At 43.3% G+C, this 18,843-nt stretch overlaps 1 protein-coding gene across 1 annotated transcript; it reads left to right on the top strand.

The window, feature by feature from the left end:
* The first annotated feature begins 220 nt into the window (after nt 1-220).
* Nucleotides 221-18,098, top strand: LOC8032160 (NADPH-dependent 3-keto-steroid reductase Hsd3b4-like). Its single transcript, XM_029970392.3, has 5 exons — nt 221-363; nt 1,172-1,336; nt 3,500-3,697; nt 4,826-4,962; nt 16,129-18,098. Exons 2-5 carry the CDS (start codon nt 1,192-1,194, stop codon nt 16,537-16,539), a joined length of 891 nt encoding a protein of 296 aa, XP_029826252.2. The 5' UTR covers nt 221-363; nt 1,172-1,191; the 3' UTR covers nt 16,540-18,098.
* Nucleotides 18,099-18,843: the final 745 nt, after the last annotated feature.

Raw genomic sequence — 18,843 nt, 5'->3', positions numbered from 1 at the left:
AAAGGACACTGCTCCTCAACGGCCATAGCCGTAGTCGCCCCTGAAGAAGAGGCCGAATTGGCCTTGAAACGTTGGGTCCCTACAGAAGGGCTTGGTTGGTGTTCAAATTTTTTAATATTAATTACTCCCAACCAGACAGATTTCTGTCAAATGTTTACTTTTAAATTTTTAAGTGTTGGTTTATACTCGGTTTTTTTTTTTTCGGCGTCTTTAGTGAGAAGCGGCCAGTGCGTGTGGTCCTCGTGACCGGTTCCAGCGGCTTCCTGGGACAGCACATCGTCCGTCTCCTCCAGGAAGGAAAAGAACTGCCGACAGTCCGGGAGATACGGCTCCTCGACACCAGGCCCTACCGGAACAGTCTCGGTGAGCGTACTCCGCCGACATCGCGTTTCTTTTTTAGCAAGAAAGGAAATCCCGATGGGGACCTGGTCTTCCAAGGGGGGTAGCAGAGAAACTGAGGAAGAAGGGAAAAGCATCGCCTGCACCACTTTTTTTTTTTTTTTTTTTTTTTTGTGGCGGCCGTTATGCTGAATTATAGCGCATATGAGTTTGGGCGAAATAGCAATTCACTCTATTTGTGAAAAGACGGTGAGAGTGCAGGCGAGCTGGTGGTAGCTAATCATGTCGTATTACACCTGAGACTGCGGTGGAAGAAATCGGAAGAACTTTCAGTAGAAGGAACAGACACAGAGAACGTCTCAAACTCAGCTCCAACTGAGCTGAGTTTGAGACGTTCTCTGTGTCTGTCCTTTTGGGTCAGTTGTTTATTGCTCCATTTGTTCCTTCCTCGAAGATAGTGAGACCTTACTTTTTTTTCTGGCGATGAGCGAAAGAAGAACGAAGCTCGGCGGTAATAAACGTCGGAAAAGTCCAAAGTAAAAAAAAAAAAATGAAAATGGTTTGATTACTTTCAGTTGCAAGGATAATGCCGAGCGTCTTCTGGCTCTTTCGTCACACTTTTGTTTTAATGGATTCGTCTAAGCGCGACCCCGTCCAATTTTGCCCCCTTTCCACAAACTGCCCAGCCTGCAAGTTTCTGTATGACTAATGGGACATGACTGCCATACAAGAAATGAACGGGTCTCAGACAATGTCTGCGAGACGGTCTTTTGAATGATTTATTTGCAGTTTAGTGCGGCTTCAAAGCGATTAAACTGTTCTTTCACTCCAGGACACGGGACCAGCGTGCCTATGAAGGAGACCGTAGCGAGCGTTTGCAATGCTCAGGCGGTGAAAGCAGCCTTCGAAGGAGTGGACTGCGTAATCCACTGCGCCTCGCTCATCGACGTCGGCTTCTTTCCGGACGCCAAGCTCATGGAGGAGGTTAACGTGCAAGGTACCGAACTGCCTCGTCTTTGCAGTCGATGTTTGGGGGCATGTTAACTCTTGCTAACCTCTAATACTAGGAATGTACGCGCAGGCTTTAACTCTTCCCGCTTAATGCAACCTACAGCAACCAAAACTCTGGGGGGTTGCGATGATAACCTCTGAGCAATATTTTCGGAGGTTTTAATCTTGGAGTTATGTAAAAACGCAAGTCTTGTCTGGTGCCAGCTTTATCTGTAATTAGCGGTGATTGTCCAAGATTTCCTTTGGAAAGTAGATGAAGGGCATTCTTCCAAGTCAGTTTTGTCTTGTGTTGTTACTTGCTACTTGAAAAGGCTTTCATACATTAATTCGTCCTTCTAAATTATTCTTACCTTGAATACATTCTTTTTTCATGTGGTATATCCGCCTATGAAGTTATGACGACCGAAAATCTTACCTTTAGAGCCGTAACATCCTTTCTAAGCACTAGATGCTTATTACAGCGCAGTCCACTTATAACGATACCACAAATAACGATTTCCTGTTTATAAAGATCAGTTTCGAGACTGTCTAGACTACAAACGCCCAGTTTCTTGTCCGAATACAACAGTCATCGGTTATAACGATTTTTCGGGTTATCTCAATATTGGTATCAGAGTTGGCAGTAATAAATTTACTGTAATTGAATTACAGTAATTCAATTGTAAAATGAAAATGTAAAAACGTCAAATGAAGCGCAATCACTACATCGGCGTGCCCTCTCTCGGGGTACCGCGTCACTCTACATTCCTGCCAAGCCAAATGTGGCACGGATTCGTTGCCACGCCGAGTTCTTCTTCAGACCCTCGTTCAAATCGGGGTGCTGCTTTTATAAAAAAAAAAATAGGTATTCCTTAATATTGCTGACCAAAGCCGCTGAAAAGACCTCTGTGGCTGTGTACCCATGGCCACTACCGCTACCCAAGGAGTTGGACGGACGTGTTGGTTGCTTGCCACTTGATTCTCTTACAGAAGTTCGGAGTGCCGTATGGAAACAAACACGAGGCGCACCACACGTCACTTTTGACGCGCAGCTGATTGGTTCAACCGCCGGGCGACTCGGTGACTGGTCGCAAAAATCAATCACGTTTGCGACTTGCGACCGCCGATTTTCAGACAATAGTTGTCGCACGACAGATGTGACTTGTAAGTGTGAACGCGCCTTCAGAGTGCACTGGAGTCATTGGATCCTGAGGGAGTAGCGCCATTGCCTTCTCTACTTGCTAGCCGAACACAAACACATACTACCATACAGATGACCAAACCTCGCAAGGTGATTGGCTGATCGGTCTCAGTTGCCATGGCAATTGCCTTTTCAGTCCATTCAAATCTTCGAAGCTTCGAAAGGGTCGTCTTGAATCAGTCGTACCAAAATCCCTATGGAGCATCATCATGCGGAAAGCGGTCCTCGCCAATATAATCGTTTACTTGGCGCTGTGCGTTCAGTTCAATTATCTATCATGCCTATCTCCACAGATGTCTTACTATGGTATTGTTGTTCTTGTGTATTTTTAATAAAGAAAAATTATTTTTCTATGCCGCCAAGCACCGGCGACGCAAATGGAATTTTTGCGCTTGTTTCGCCGGAGTGCGGATAACGAAATGTCGGTATTCAAGGAACGTCTCTATAAAGCTACCCATCACCGGAGAATTCAGGTCGGCTCACAAAAGGTGGAGACGTCAAGAAGAAACTGTTCATTTTATTAATTAATATGGCGACCATACGGAGAGCTTGGTGCTACTTTCAGCAGAATCCAGTAACATTAGGGTGCACAAGGGTATCCAAGCAATACAATATCATTTTAAGTTAAACTTTCTGTTTTTCCTTTTTGTTTATCCCTTTTTCTCTTCTTCCGGAGAAAAGATAGAAAGGCAAGTCACTGCTCTTGCTATAATTATATGAACCAATTGAGTGGTGATCGGCAGCTGGTCGCAATAGCCGCGCGGCCTCAGTGGCAAAAGGTATGGATGTCTTTCTTCCACAAAAACTGCGCCATTAAGTCACGATACCGCTCTCACCGTTTTCATTGACTTATGATCGGCTTTTCAACCGTATCGCTGTGCACTATGCGAGGCTTTTTAGAGTGTACTACTCAATTCATTTGCACAGAGATGGCACCTATATTATGAACTGCTGGGATCTGAAATACAGGCACGCAAAACGTGATCGAGGCCTGCGTGGACAAGAACGTTCCTCTTCTGGTGTTCACGGGCACTGTTAGCACCGACCACAACCCGTCCAGCAAGCGAGAGTGCTCGGAGATGCACTGCTACCGGGGGCCCTACGGCGAGACAAAGCAGAATGCGGCCAAGTTGGTGATTGCCGCCAGCGGACGGCTCCTGGCCGACGGTGAGTGGCGACTCTTGAAGCGGCGTAAATAATCGCTCGCGCGTGCTTGTTTCACTGCTGTGATTGGTTTCCTGTAGAACAGGCAGAGAGCAAGTAACCGAAGTGTACCGAAATGAAAACTTAGCGGACGATGAGGAGCAGGTTACGTTCTGAATCATACGTGCATCAGGTCTGTACTGGAAAGCTTCAAGACCCGCTTTACCAAAGCACGTCGTCCTTACCAAAACGCAATTGCCAGAGGGTTTTCCTTGGTTTGAGTGACTGGCTCTCGTCATGCTTCGTAGGGAAGTGTTGGATGCACGAGCATTTCTTAGCGTGATGTAGACCATACGCGGGCGGAAACTGAGGAAAAGAAGGAGGCGAGAGCGTGCGGGCACGTCAGAACATCGAGTTCTGGTGGGAATGATTAGTGGGTAGACCTAAAGCTAGCTGCCATTGTCTTCATTACACTCGTTGAACGCGTTAGAACGCAAAACGCCGGCATCCGACGTTTGGCTTTCACATCGGAACGCGTTCAATGAGTGCAGTGGAGACGAAGGTAGCTAGCTTTACGTCTACCCACTAATCCTTCCAATCAGAGCACGGCGTTCTAACGTCCCTGCACGCTCTCGTCTTCTGCTTTCCTTATGTTCGCATAATCATTGTTCACTTTGCTTTCCTTATCAGGTAATGTTGGGTTTTCGTTCTACACAGTGTCAAGAAAGATTTATTCTGTTTTTAAATTTTCGACTGTTTTGTTGACGCTTTAATAAAGTGATGTCCTGCTTTCCAAAGCGTGCTAGTGAATGCAAGAAGTTAACATGTTTGATTTCTCAGAAACGGGATGCGCAGGAGTTTTGAAACGCTAGTGGGAGTCGAATGTATTATTGCGCGAAGTAGAGCGGCTTCTATTATTTTGGTCTAGCAAGTTCATTTGTAAGCTGCTGTCAGTTCTTTGTTGCCACACACACCACATACAAAAAGGTCGGGCCACTTTTAGAAATTGATTGGTTAAAGTTAACTACTCCCTGAACTTTCCATATTCAATCCTATTTATTTCCGGACAAGGGAATTCAGCAGCATATGTAGAAAGAAATAGCGCTTTTGGTAAGGATAGCACGTCAGGAACATGATGTCCTTGGTGCACAGGAAAAACACGTCTCCGGACGCTGATTCTACGCCAGACTCCAATCTATGGAGAGCAAGACCAGATGTGCATCACACATATCATGCAGTACGCCGGGCTGACCATGAACAAGCTGGTGAAAGTCGGCAAGGGCTTTCAGGTGGGTGGTAGCCAAAACAAATTCCCGAGATAGAGTTCGCATGTTACGAGCACCAGGAGCTAATTTATACTTTGGTCTCAAGTTATGCGACAGCGATTTTGAGCACTGCGGCTGGTGCAGACATGCAAGTAACGGGGCAAGTAGGATCGATACCGAATTGGTCTCGATCCTACTTGCCCCGTTGAATTATCAAAGCATAAAAAAAAACCTTGGTTGCCTCGACCGCTGGTATCCGCGGCAGCCAATCAACAGTCGACAAGGAAGGATTCACCATTATCCAAAATAAAAGGAAAGTCAGGCCCGCCACGGGCACAAACACTGGTAGAAGGCTGACGTCTGTACCTCCCCCTCCGTGAAGTAGGGCGCTCTTCGTATCTTGGCCTAATGCTACAACGACTGTTTACGATATCATAGAAATGCTCAGCACCGTCGTTATAACATATGTGCGTACCAAACTTCCGTTTAGACATGAGATCTAAGCATCGTTCCACATCGCTCTTGAGTGGGACGATTTCGACAAGATTAATCACGCGTGTGGCTTACGGCTTTCTCTTTAGGCCGTTTTTTGGGTTGCTGAGGAGAAAAGAAGAGGATGCATGACGAGCGTACAGATTATTTTCAAGACGTGCGTGAACTAAAGAACTAAAGAAGACGAGTTTTTTTTTGGCCATTTCAAGCACGTGTGCGATAATATGCCTAACCGAAACTTGCCTAATCAATTGATTTTCTAGATCGAATTACTTTCCGCCCACATACGAGGCTTTTAGACGAAATCGAGATTGTGAAGAAAACGGAAAGAGCTTGGGTATTGATTGCTGCAGATAGGAGTCTGAAAGTTCATAGGACGAGTGATCTTGAGTGTTATCTTGAGAGTTTGTGGATTGCAGTTATGTCTACCGACACTCGCAATTTTCTTATCTGTGATTACCACTTTCCGTCTATGTTTGATCCCATTGTCTTCTGTGAACATATTACCTTCCTGGAAAAATTTTCGTCTCAAAAGTTCGAGTGCACATGTACGGCTATTTCAACCTTCCTGGGTACGATTGGGAGTCGGGTAGCTTCTTTCTTGGTAACACGAACGCAAGAATGAAGCTACTTTGTACGTTAGACTTTGTATATTTCGATGGTTTTAAACAACGTAATAATTTCCGCAATTGCTGTGGAAACATACTTGACCTCGCTCCGGTCACCTCTGTTGTTGATATTAGCCTCACCAAAGTACAACAATGCCGGGTGGACAAACGTCATCCACCGTTTATTGTACAATTTTTCTTCCCACTTGACAAGCGTATTTTTCATTCACGATCATGGTTTTACTACTCAAACGGTGAATGCCATTCCTTATATCAGTATCTTCGGGACTATGACCGGAGCAGTGTCTTAGATGATCAGTGTTGAGTCAACAGTTTGCACACTTTCTGCTATTGTTCAGGAAATCATGAAATTGTTCATACTGAAGATTTCTTCTAAAAATGACTATCCCCCATTGTTTTTGAAGGAACCAATACATTGCTTAAGGCGCAAACTACATTATTATCGTCTCTCAAGAGGAAGTGGACATGCCGATTAATACACGTGATTTTGTCAATATCGTGCACTGCAGAAACGATTGAGTCAGCAAAATAAGCAACATCACGCTGACAGTTGCGGAAAACTCATTGAGCACGCAGCCGCAGTGTATGGGGAAGTTTGTCAAAGAAAGCATTAAAGAGAATGTCACCACGATCACGTTGCGAGATAACGAGGATTACGTCACTGGTCAGTAGATGTATTCCCTCTTTCTCGCGTTTTGGAACGTGGGGGCACCAGTTTGCAAATAGCCCCCAACCAGTTCCGGTTCTGAACTGGACGGCTGGTTTCGCAGTCTTTGTAAAATCAAATATACACGATCTTCTGGATATGGATATGGATATAAATATGGATACGTCAGACTTAACTTGCTCTTCTGATGAAATAATTATGAGTAAAAAATTGGGCTGCCCGATAGATGACGCCACTGAGTCTGCTGCTAAACAAAAAAAAGGTGAATAGCTAATATTTTTAAAGTCATTTTAGTGTCTGCTCTAGTACGATTGATGTCATATCGCCAAGTTCGAATATAAACTAAATGAATTTTCTTACCGTTGCTCAAATTAGTACACATGAAGTTTGGAAGACTATTAAAAATTGAAACTAAAGTTATCTACGGGAGCTGATGGCATTCCAAGTTTGATTGTAAAAGGCTCTCCAGTTTTAGTTCATATATTCAACTTATCAGTTGAATCTGAGACATTTCATGTCGCTTGAAAAATCACTGTTGCCGTTCCATCGCAAAAATCTAGTGATCAATCCATGGTTAACAACTATCGGCCTTTCTCCCTCCTCTGTAATTTGTCGAAAGTATATAAAATTGTTCTTCACATCCGCCTTTATGCATATTTCTTACGGAACATTATTCCCGAACAACATGATGTCATGAAAGGACGTTCAGCAGAAACAAACTCATATTCTCTCCCGAGTGAAATAGTACCATCTGTACACAGCGGACAAAAAGCGGATGTAGTGTACTTTGATATGACCAAAGCTTTATATATATGAAACCTTCAACTACTGTTGAGTAAACTCTCTAGTTACAATCCGTTTACTAAATACTGTCGTTTGTTTGATACCTATCTGTCTCATTGAGTAAACTTTGTCCAAGTATCCGGTCACTTATATGCTCTTTCTTTATCTACTTCTGGTGCTTTCCAATGCAGTATCCTCGGTCTTTTACTGCTCGTGAATGTTGTGAATAATCTCGCGTTTCGTATTAAGCACACGCAGCTAGTTGCTGGTATCATTTGATGAAATTAAGTTGTTTACGATAGTTAAAGTCGTTGAATATTGTTAATGTTTTCAGCGTGATATAGATTCTATTTCGACGTGGTGTCTTTCAAATTACCTTTTCTTAAATAAGTCAAAGACGGAAGTTATGTCTTTTTTTAGAAAGCGTGAAATTCTTAATTTTCCATATACATTAGATTCCACCGATATTCTTCGTGTAGAGGTCGTTCGTGATCTGGGAGGTTTTGTGGCTATTGCGACTAATTTAAATCATCACGTAACTACAATTAAGAATGCTTCTTTTAGAGTTCTGAGGGCATTAACGTGTATAACACGCAGTTTTTCTAAACATTTAATTGTTATCTTTGTTTCTTTAATGGTGCGTAGTTGTGTAGAATATGCCTCAACTATATGAAGCTATATTGGAGCCACTAATTTAAGTGTAATTGAGCGTGTTCAACGTAAATTCACTCGGGTATTGTTGAATCGTTATTTTCAACCAAATTATTTCTACAGTTACGAAGTGATTTGTTAACTCGTGAAATTGGACACGTTGCACAACAGGAGAACGATCTGTGAGTTGATGTTTCTGTATAAGATCGTAAATGGTACAACTGATTCACCAGCGCTCCTAAGTCACGTCTTTTTGCGCGTTTCTCGCAAGTCTTGTAGACTTTGTTCTTCATTTTATCTTTCTAATTTATAGCACTCAGGACCAGAGTGGTAAACCGAAATTTTATTTGTTCGGTTCGGGTTCATGTTCACGGCTTTCGGTTCAGCTCCGGCTCAGTTCCAGGGAGCAAAAATAACGGTTCGAACCGCTAAACTGAGAATATATTTTCCGTCCTGTTTTGACAAAAGCTGTATTTCAACCTTGAAACAAGTAATTATATAACTTTTTTTATCATTCGTACAATCCACTTTCATTTTCAGGTACCGAACATTTAAAAAAAAATCACAATATTTCTTTTCGACACGACTGTAAAAGAAAAGCTTGATCGATAAACTAACGTGTCTGCACGACTCAACATCGATTTGTTTACTTTATTCGCAGTCGCATATATAAGGTGTTTCTTTTTAAGCTTAACAGATTTGTCTAAACAAAAACGTGAAAGCTCTGGTTCTAGTTAAAAACTTACTGAAAGCCATCAAACCACTCGATCACTCAGTATTAGAAAGACTTGGAGTACGTGGGAAGCACGGTGAAGCGCTAAAGTTACCACCCGTCCAGAAGGAGCGAGGCCGCAGTAGCGATAACGCACCCCCGCTGTTTTTGTGGTAACTTTAGAGCACTACGCGCCTCCCACGCAAACAAATATTGTTTCTAAAATTACTTTTTAGTGGTTTTAAAGAAGCTTAGCAAGTTTTTAATTGAAACCATTTGTCTATTTTCGCTAATAAAAAATAATTAACAAATCTTAGTTAATTATTTGACTTATCGCGAAGATTAGCCCCCTATATTATCTCCTTCTTGCCGTATAACTGACCTGCACAAACTGCATTAGTGTGGCTTTCACGTATTTTTTTAAAGAAATCTGTTAAGCCTAAATAGAAACACCGTGTATTTTTCGTGGATTGAAAGGTTGTCAGCCTGGCAGGTCGGCTAAAATACCTGTGTTTGGTACAACTTGGCGACGCAGTAATAGAGGCTGAATCCTAATTGTGCTCTTAAACTTCCCTCACAAAACATTTTTTCAAGCAGTCTATATATATCTTATACACATTTAACGACTCTTTCAACTTCCTCTCCAGTCACGTCGTATCGAGAATTATCGATAGGCTTTCTATAGACTTTCTCTCAACCGAAGTCTATAAAGACGGTACAAATGCTATAAAATTTCTATCACCACGTCTCAATAGATTTTTTATCGCCACCGTCCTTTAAAATTTATGTGTACTGCAATCGATAGAAGAATAAGATGCACTGCGGAGAAGCGACATCACACCCAATTGGAGTATCCTAATGGAGGCTTCTTTTTTCGTCTGTGTCAAATAATGATCGCCACTTGCATAGTGTTGAAGACAGCTTTATAGATGCAGTTCACTGACCCCTACAAATCACACTTCGTACAAATCATGTGCACAAAAAAAGCAACATACTTGTAATCTTTTTTTAATCTTCTGGTTTTGTCCTCGTTCAAGTGAATGTCTTTCAAGTGTACGATACATATAGCTGTGGAGCACTCAACACTTCTGGATTACTAATGCTAGGAGTGCTTCCTAGAGTGTGTATCTATATCTCCATATGCGCAAACAACATGTGGCGAGTGCATGTTTCCAGGGACGTTTCGTGATAAACTAAAAAGATAATATTCAAAATTATATAGTTTTTCGCGATAAAAAAACTGACCTATTGTTGTTAGAAAGGAAATAGAAACATTCTTAAAATTTCTATCTCTTTTTTCTACAATTTTTATTTGATCTCTATACACCAGGATCTATAGAATATGGACAGAAACAATGCGGCCAAAAAGTTATAGGCAGTGGATGGAAAAATGGATACATTTTCTTTAAAATATCTACAGCCTCTATTCACTATTATCTATAAAAATGTCGTAGAAAGTTGATAACAAAAACTGTAAGGGCTAGGAGTTAATTACAGTGCATAAAATTGTAGAATGGGAACCCCCTCGACGTGTATATCGTGAAATATAGTTTACGAAATAGGTTTCACAATATATATATAACGACGACGCAACCTAGATAAAAGCAATAATATTTTCAAAATGTCGCAAAAATTTTAGAACATGCCCTTTTAGTCTAATTTTCATAGAAACACTGAGCGGCAATCACAACTCTTCTTCCCCTAACCAACATTTTTTTTACATTCAGCGCCTTTATGCAGGCGAATAATCATGCATAAAAAAGTTATCACAATCGTTCACTATAATCTATACGCTCCTTCGTACTCAAATCAAATTTGGGCTAAAATTTCACATAACCCGTTAATTTTTTTTTTTTTTTCGGCATAGCTCTGAATTTGATATTTGTTCTTGACAAGATGCCGGTCAACTCATTTTGCACACAAGCATCACCCTTGCTACTTGGTTATTTTTTGTTAAATAGGAGTAATTGGTATTGCATACTTTGCTTGACATTGCAGCTAGTTAAACTGGTCACTTTCTGATGGTCTGCACGCATAATCTTTATATTTCCGGCACGCTCCCCTGTGTACTTTCTTTTTGTCCGGCCAATAGATACATGAAACTGTCGTTCATTATATAAAAAAGGCAATAACACACTTCTATATGTTACAGAAGCTAAATATGTGTCAGGAAGACATACTTATCTAGATCAAGTTCTAAATAAAAAAATTTCTTTAAGGCTCTTACGAATCCTTAATAGATGTGCCTATTGAAGATAAAATGGCCGGGAAGAATTGCAGAAAATATTTAATATAATTTGGGCTGTATTTACTTATAATGTATATTTCTAAGGTGATCGGTCCTTTATTTTTGTTGTCACATATTTATTGAGAAATTAAATATATTTTCATAATCATCAATCAATTTGACAGTATGAATTGTGCACATAACCTTTTGAGACTGACACGCGAGGACGATACTCGAAAATACGCCAGCTGTTCAGACTGCAGAAACGTGATTTGTTATTAGCTGCTTAGCAGGGTGAAACACCGGGTCGCGGGGTCCGCCAAATTTATTGTATGCTTCAATAATAGATCTTAAGGCTAGTACACGAAATATGCAGAAAAAAAGACAATAACTGGCATTCCTCTAAATAAGCTCACAGAGATGCATACAATGATATTACTAATTACACATAAATAGAGTGAAGGACAGACACTACATTTTTAATATACAGGGTGAAACAAGGAGACGCCAGGCTCTTTAAATCGACCGGAAAATTCGGTTTCTTAACCTATCGCGCTACGACTTTGTGCAGCGTTGCCCACAGATGGTGCTTTCTTTTTCTTTTTTTTTTGTAAAATTTGCAAAGAGCGAACTTACCTGAGGAAAAAGTAAAGAAAGAAAAAGGCTTAGCTCCTATGGAAACGCAGCGACGCCACCGGTCTTCAAAGAGCACGGCGCCGTTTCGCGCGGGACACAAGAGATGGCGCAACGAACGCAGCCAACGAACCAGCATACGGCGCCGAGAGCCAGCGTCTTTAGCAGACGATCTTTTCGACTCAAAAGCGGCTTGCGTTCCGCAGGCGGTGACAGTCGCAGAAACAAAAAAGACGCGGGGTAACAGCAAGGAACTGCAGTTCTTTGTCTGCAAAAGGGCCGGCTCTCGGCGTCGTCTGCTCGTTCGTTGGCGGCAGTTGGCGTCGCGACCGCTTGCGCCATCTCTTGTCTCCTATGCGAAACGGCGCCGTGCTCTTTGAAGACCGGTTGCGTCGCTGCGTTTCCATAGGAGCTAAGCCTTTTTCTTTCTTTACTTTTTCCTCAGGTAAATTCGATCTTTGCAAATTTTACAAAAAAAAATGCACAATCTGTGGGTAACGCTGCACAAAATCGTAGCGCGATACGTTAAGAAACCGAATTTTCCAGTCGATTAAAAGAGCCTGGCGTCTCCTTGTTTCACCCTGTATATATCACATTTGGACATCAGCTTGCACGAGCTCGACATTTGGCAAAATACTTTCTCGGGAGGCTAATATTATATTCGGTTTTACGTGCACTTGTTTTGGGCCCTCGCTTTACAACTCTGGGATTTATCAGCCACGAGCGCATTAACAATTTATTAGGCTGCAGCCAGACGGCTATGTATACACCTTTTTCCACGAGAACGTCGCGCTGCAGAACCCAAGGATCCTGGGTTCAATCCCCACCCCTGTCCGTTTTGATCTGAATGAGCTTCGTACCGGCGTGCGGTCGTGTATCACTACTGCGAGATGCGCGTTAAAGACACCAGGCTAGCGGTTGTACTGCATTGGCTAAATTGCTCATCTACAGATGGAAGACTCGTCGAACGTTGAGGCTGACCAAGTTCTAGGCTGTATAAACATACACACAACCCCCTTTTTTTTCACGGGGGCGCAGTCATTTTGAGTGTTGTCACTTCTAGTATGCGGCAAAACATCGCTTTGATATCTCTACGCCGCTGGAAGGTGTTTACAAAAAAAAATGCATGATTGTCACAGATTATTACTTTGACTCGCCTATATTTTCTCGCATATTCCAGGGTGAATTTCTTTTTCGTCCCGCATACCAGATACGGAACCCACACGATTGAGAACGATAGCAAACAGAAAACGTCTATAGTGCACATTTACGATTGAGACATACACTTCTCCTATAGTTGAGAACATCGCATTTCGCCAGAAAGCTGAATTGTAGAACGTGGTTTTCCCTTAACTTCATCGCACTATATGCTTGTGGTCATTGCGATTTGTTCTTGCTGAGAAACTCAAATCCGTTGGTCTAAAATGCCCACTACGAAAGGTTAGCGCTCAGTGCAAGTCGTGTATTCGAGCGTCACAAGCTAACCTTGCTTGGTGCAGCGTCCTGAGGAACGGCGCGAGCGTCTGGCACCCCTAAAACGCACATTCTTGCACGAGTGTTTACAAATAAAGAAGTTTTCGGGTCCACGCTTTCTAGTTTGTGCCGAAGGTGCGGAGCAGAGGAACCTTTACAACACTGTACAGTATTTTTTTTTTTTCCAATTCCTTTTTTTCTCTTTCTCTCCTGTCCCATTTTCTTCCTTTTGTTTTTCTTCGATGCTCCTCCAGAGAATACTTTTCATTCCTGAAGGACTCCCTGCTCAGTTTAGGGGTTTAAATTTGACGATTTTATTCGTGAGAATTGTTAACACTAATCTTCTATTTGTTTTATTTTGCACCCACAAACAGTAAGTTTAAACAAAATACTGAGGTTTTTAATGCTTGGTGTAAGAACTTGAGAACAGCACTCCTGTGAGACTTAGAGCGGCTACCAATGTTTGACTGTCCTTTTGAGGCCACTAGGACCTTTCTTTTCGGGTTTCCTTCCCGTACACATTTGTAGTTATATTTATCGTCGAATTAAAAAGTCACATTTAGTCCTTTCAGTGCCTCTATTCTCGGGAAAAAACTTTCTGAGACAGTTCAGCAAAAACGATAACATGTTTGGGTACCTCAATGCTGTATACGTGTAAAATAGAACATGCAACAATTTGTGCACTTTCAGTAAATACCGCTAAGAGCTAATCCCTGACGTTGATAACTTGCAAAAGCACCCATTAGTCTTTCTCTCCGCTCAATAGCAGACGCAGAAAAAAAAAAGGAAAGAAACGGCTTTCCGTTCCTCAACTCGCCATTAGACCAAGCGATTACTGAATATGACGCTAATTGTATACCGCCAGTGTTTATCATATTCATGTTCTGGGGTTGGAGAAGAATAAAGTGTGGGTTGGAGCTTTAGACACTGTTAGAGTTCGGTTACTTTCATTTTTGATTGAACAAGAGCCATTACCCGAATATTTTGTTGATGCTGATTGTCATGAATCCAAACACTCGACTCTGTCTCATGACAGTCGAGTACGTCACAGTGTCACGTGACTCGTGGTGAGGGATCGTGAGGCCTTGTGACGTCACGGTGTCAACTACGCTAATATATGTGGTGACGTTTTCCATGAAGTAGACTTGACGCAGTGAGCCACTTGTATACGCCACTGGGCCACGTAGCGTGACATTTTTGACAACATGTCTGGACACCATGACGTCACATGACCACGTGACATGATTAACTATAGTGCCAATACAAAAGTGTCAAAAGAACCCATAATGTTTTATGCACACATTGCAATTCGGTATATGACAATTTGATCACTATCAAGAAATACCCCCAGCTGCCAATTGTCCTCTCTTAAAGGGATACTGAACCAAGGAATTTAGTGTCCATAATAAGTGGCGCACGTTCTTTCCACGAGCCAGCAGCCGCCGATGTGCGCGAGCACACGCAACAAAAATGACGTCAAGGGCCTCCATTCGCGGTTGAGATGACAGTGAAATGTATGGGCTTCGGACCAAAGGAGAATAAAGACAAGTTTTTCATCTACACAGTGGTGTCTAGCGTAAAAGGTAAGCTATGAATTGGTCTAACAAGCACGTAGCTTTCACTTGTAGAGATGAAAAGCCTATCTTTATTCTCCTTTGGCCCGAAGGCCATGCATTTCACTGTCCTCTTAAGCGCGAATGGAGGCTTTGACGTCATTTTCGCTGCGTGTCCTCGCGCACACCGGCGGCTCCTGGCTCGTGGAAAGAACGTGCGCCACTTATTATGGGTACAAAATTCTTTGGTTCAGTATCCCTTTAAACACGTATTTTTTAATACCAAAAAAAGAAAAAATTACCGTGAACCGTTTTGAGTCGCTTACGGTTATATTTTTTTCCCATTCATCTCTGGTTCTGTTCCAACATGCCGGTGAAGATTTCGGTTCAGTTCAGTTCCGGTTCGGCTAAAAAACGGTTCGGTTCCGGTTTTCGGTTAGGTTCGGCTTCGGTCTGACAATCTGCTCAGCACTTATGTCACGCCTTCGACTGACGTACAATTATTTAGACCAGACTTGCTAGAAATCCATCGCTATTACACCGCTCGCTCATATGAACACCGCCATTCGCTAAAGTTTCGTACGATGAGATATCATGGGTGGGGCTTCGTTCACTAAAACATCGTTCGATCAAGTAATTGCCTCCCAGGTCGAACCCAACTCAACGTTAATCACGGCACATGGTAGTAGGTTAATACTTCAAGGTTTATAGTTTGTACCATGTTGAGAAAGTGAATAGGGAAGTACCTGTAAAAAGTAACATAGCTTAGTTACAAGTTACTGGAATGTGTACCTAAGATACAGAAACAGATAAGAAAAAATGAAAGTACCTAGGTTTGCACCTCAAATACAACGAGAGTACCTAGATACCAATTTCCAGTTACTTGTACCTAGGCACTTTAGAACCCATTGTTGCTATCATCGTTGTGTGCTAACATTCCTTTTTTTATCGTGCTCCACTAAAGAGGCGTAAAGCTGTTTTTAAGTCACCCAAAATAAATAAAATATATAAATAAATAACAACGCTGTAGAGGTTAGAGGCGTGAGTGAATAGCTATTTGAAAGGACGCCTATTGAACAGCGCTTGTGCTGTCTTTCAAGGCTAAGCTAGCAAGCCAATTGTAAATGAAACAGGAAAATAAGTAAACCGGAACGAAATGTTTGTGCTCCTTAGAGCTCGGCATAACAAATTCCGGTTGGAAATGCCTGTGACTTGCACAACTTGATAGATAACATCTGAAACAAAATACCGGGTTCACATTTGTTTCTTCGATTATTTCATGCAGACTACTGAAAGCAGATGCGAAAGTACCCTGCCTGCAAATGCGTTCTATTTCTTTTCACTAAACTGTGGGCCCACTCGACTCGCAGATCATGTACGTTGGAAACGCCGCATCGGCGCATCTTTGCGGAGTGAGAGCGCTTTCCGAGAACCCCACGATCTCAGGGCGTGCCTTCACCATCACCGACGACACCCCTGCGGACATGTACGAGTTCATGCGGCCGTTCCTGGCGTGCCGCGGCTTCGACGTCTTCCCGATCGCCATGCCCTACCCCGTGGCTCTGCTGCTGAGCATTTTGCTGACGCTCCTGCTGGTCCTGGTGCGGCCCTTCTTCAAGCTCTGGACGCCCCTGATGACGCCGTCGGCGGTGACCTACACCTGCTACGCGCCCTTCTTGGACGGCAGTGACGCTCGGGTCGCCCTCTCCTACAAGCCTCGGTTTAGCGTTGAAGAGTGTGTGCGCAGGTCGCTGCCTTATTACCGCACGGTAAAGCTCTGAACGCGGGACAGATCGTTCACGCGACGTGCAGTCGTACATTGTGTGGATGTCGCACTGGCACCTATTTTCCGTCCAAAACAAGTCGGCTTGGACCCTTACCACATAGAAGACAAGGCTCGCGCCTTTCCCCCCTCGTCCATACTTGATCACTAGTGGATGCACGCAGTGCCACCCACCTTGCGTCAGCACCGCCGCCAGCGAACCTAGCGTCTCCCAACGAAAGTAAGGCTAGCACACGATGTCGTCAAGACAGAAGCGTCTGCTTCTCTGCTGTTGCTAACTTCACAGTGTTTGCCGCTTGAGGTGGGTCGTATCCGCTAACAATGACCACATGCGCAGGCGTTGTCTTCTATAGGAGGCATTGGTTGGACCAGTAGCACCTAGAATACAAAGTCTATACCAAACATGCTAGTGGGATTGCCACTGAGTGTCGTCGACTACAATGTGGTTGATCTCACTCTTAATAAATGCCTGCTGCAGCTTGACTGCGAAAGAATAGACCTATTGCTATATTACCCAAGCATCAAGGAGAATGCAGGGATTGGTGTTCCACGCGTCGCGCTTGCTTGCCTCAGCAGTAGTAAATTTTCTAAAGCAAAAACCTAAACAATTTGTATCTTGCACGGGCGTTCGTCAACGCTTTATTTTGGTTATTTACTTGGCACCTTTTATACGGGGAAGGCGTGCGCGTGTGGCGCGTGGAACACCGATCCCTGCATTCGCCTTGATTCTTAAGTAATATAGCAAATGGTCTATTGCCGATGCTCCGCTTCGTAAGTTGAATCGGCTCTGTGAGAACATACCGTCACAAGTGGTCTATAGAAGTTTAGCGATCGACGTTTATTTACATTATGTACAGTTCAGCTGAACTGCTGGCCTAGTCTTAGAATTCAATATGCCTCAAAGCACAATAGTTCCCTTGGTCTTCTTCCTTTTCTGGTCACTGGCGGGCCTGATAGCCGCTACAGTACTCCTTTAGTCGGCGAGACGGTTCTGGGAAAAAAATGGACGTAGCGGTGTGCAGGTTTGCCCACATAAGTTATCGGTGAGTTGGTATCAGGTGATTCAATGTGCGCAGGTTTGAGCCTGTCGATTGATATTCTCTCAGGCTTGCCGTTCAACAGTATCTCGAAGTGTTGTAGAGTTATTTTGAGAACTGGGAACGGACCATCAGAGGGTGCGTGAAGGCAGCGCCGCAAAACGCCCTTCCGCATGAAAATATGGGTGATTACAGAAAGGTGTCTATCTGCTAACGAAAACGGTGCCTGTTGATGAGTGTCTTGCTGGTGTGGGATATAATTGCGACATAGCATCTTTGAAACAGTGAACGTAGCTCAATAGGTCGGGGGTGATCACTGAGTCAGGAGGGATGAAATATTCCTGCGGTAGGCGAAGTGTCGTTTCATAAACCACTTTGGCGGCTAAGCATGAACGTTGACCTCTGAAGATTCTTCAAAGACCCAAAAGCACTAGAGGCAACGATTCTGTCAAATGGGATTCAACCTGTAGGGCAATGAGGGCGGTCTTGAGATGGACGATTAAACATTTCAACTAATTCATTTGCTTCTGGGTGATAAGATGTGGTTCTTATTCTGCTGATATCAAGGAGAGGTGTGATTTGATTAAAGAGTGCAGATTCAAACTGCCGGCATCTATCCGTGCTGATAGTTCCTGGCACGCCGAATCGCGAAATCCGCATCTGTAGAAATGCTTGTGCAACTGTGTGAGCCGTGATGTCTGCAATGGGAAGAGCCTCGAACCATCGCGTGAAACGATCAGTAGCCGTAAGGATATATTTGTGGCCTTGTGATTCCGGCAAAGGCCCAACAATGTCCAGATGTACCTTTGCAAAGCGAGTTTCAGGAAGTTAAAAAGCGCCTGTCAGGCTGTGTGTGTTACGCTGAATTTTCGCCCGTTGACATACAAGGCAATTTTTTTACCCAGCTTCTGACATTGATATCTATGTCTGGCTAAACGTACCGAAAGGTTGGCAGCTTTTGAGATGATATCATGCCTGGATGCGAAAGCCCGTGTAAAAAATCAGAATTCCCACATTAATAAGAAGGGAACTAATGGGCTTGGAGAACCGGCAGAGTTGTCGCAAGTCAATGGTTTGTTCAGTCCAAGGAGAGATATGTCTTTGATGCGCCATGCACCTGATGAACTTCGGAGTCTGTGAAGCTCTGAGTCCACATGATGTGCCTTCACGAGTGCGGTTGCAGTGAGAGGTGGGGCATTACCACCAGTGATCTGGGCCACTTCCGGTCGAAATATAGCATGTCCCCAACTGCACTTTCTTTGCCC

Source organism: Ixodes scapularis, unplaced genomic scaffold (genome assembly GCF_016920785.2).
Source record: "Ixodes scapularis isolate PalLabHiFi unplaced genomic scaffold, ASM1692078v2 PGA_scaffold1__304_contigs__length_218370807, whole genome shotgun sequence".
Classification (NCBI taxonomy): Eukaryota; Metazoa; Arthropoda; class Arachnida; order Ixodida; family Ixodidae; genus Ixodes; species Ixodes scapularis.
The sequence above is the reverse complement of the archived record's forward strand: the minus strand, read 5'-3'. Positions and strand labels throughout refer to the sequence as shown.

Bases quoted from the DNA above. Each gene is read 5' to 3' on its own strand.
- LOC8032160 (XM_029970392.3), top strand. From the start codon at position 1,192: ATGAAGGAGACCGTAGCGAGCGTTTGCAATGCTCAGGCGGTGAAAGCA. The intron at 3,698-4,825 runs GTGAGTGGCGAC...CTTGGTGCACAG, and splicing joins CGGACGGCTCCTGGCCGACG to GAAAAACACGTCTCCGGACG. The intron at 4,963-16,128 runs GTGGGTGGTAGC...CTCGACTCGCAG, and splicing joins AAGTCGGCAAGGGCTTTCAG to ATCATGTACGTTGGAAACGC.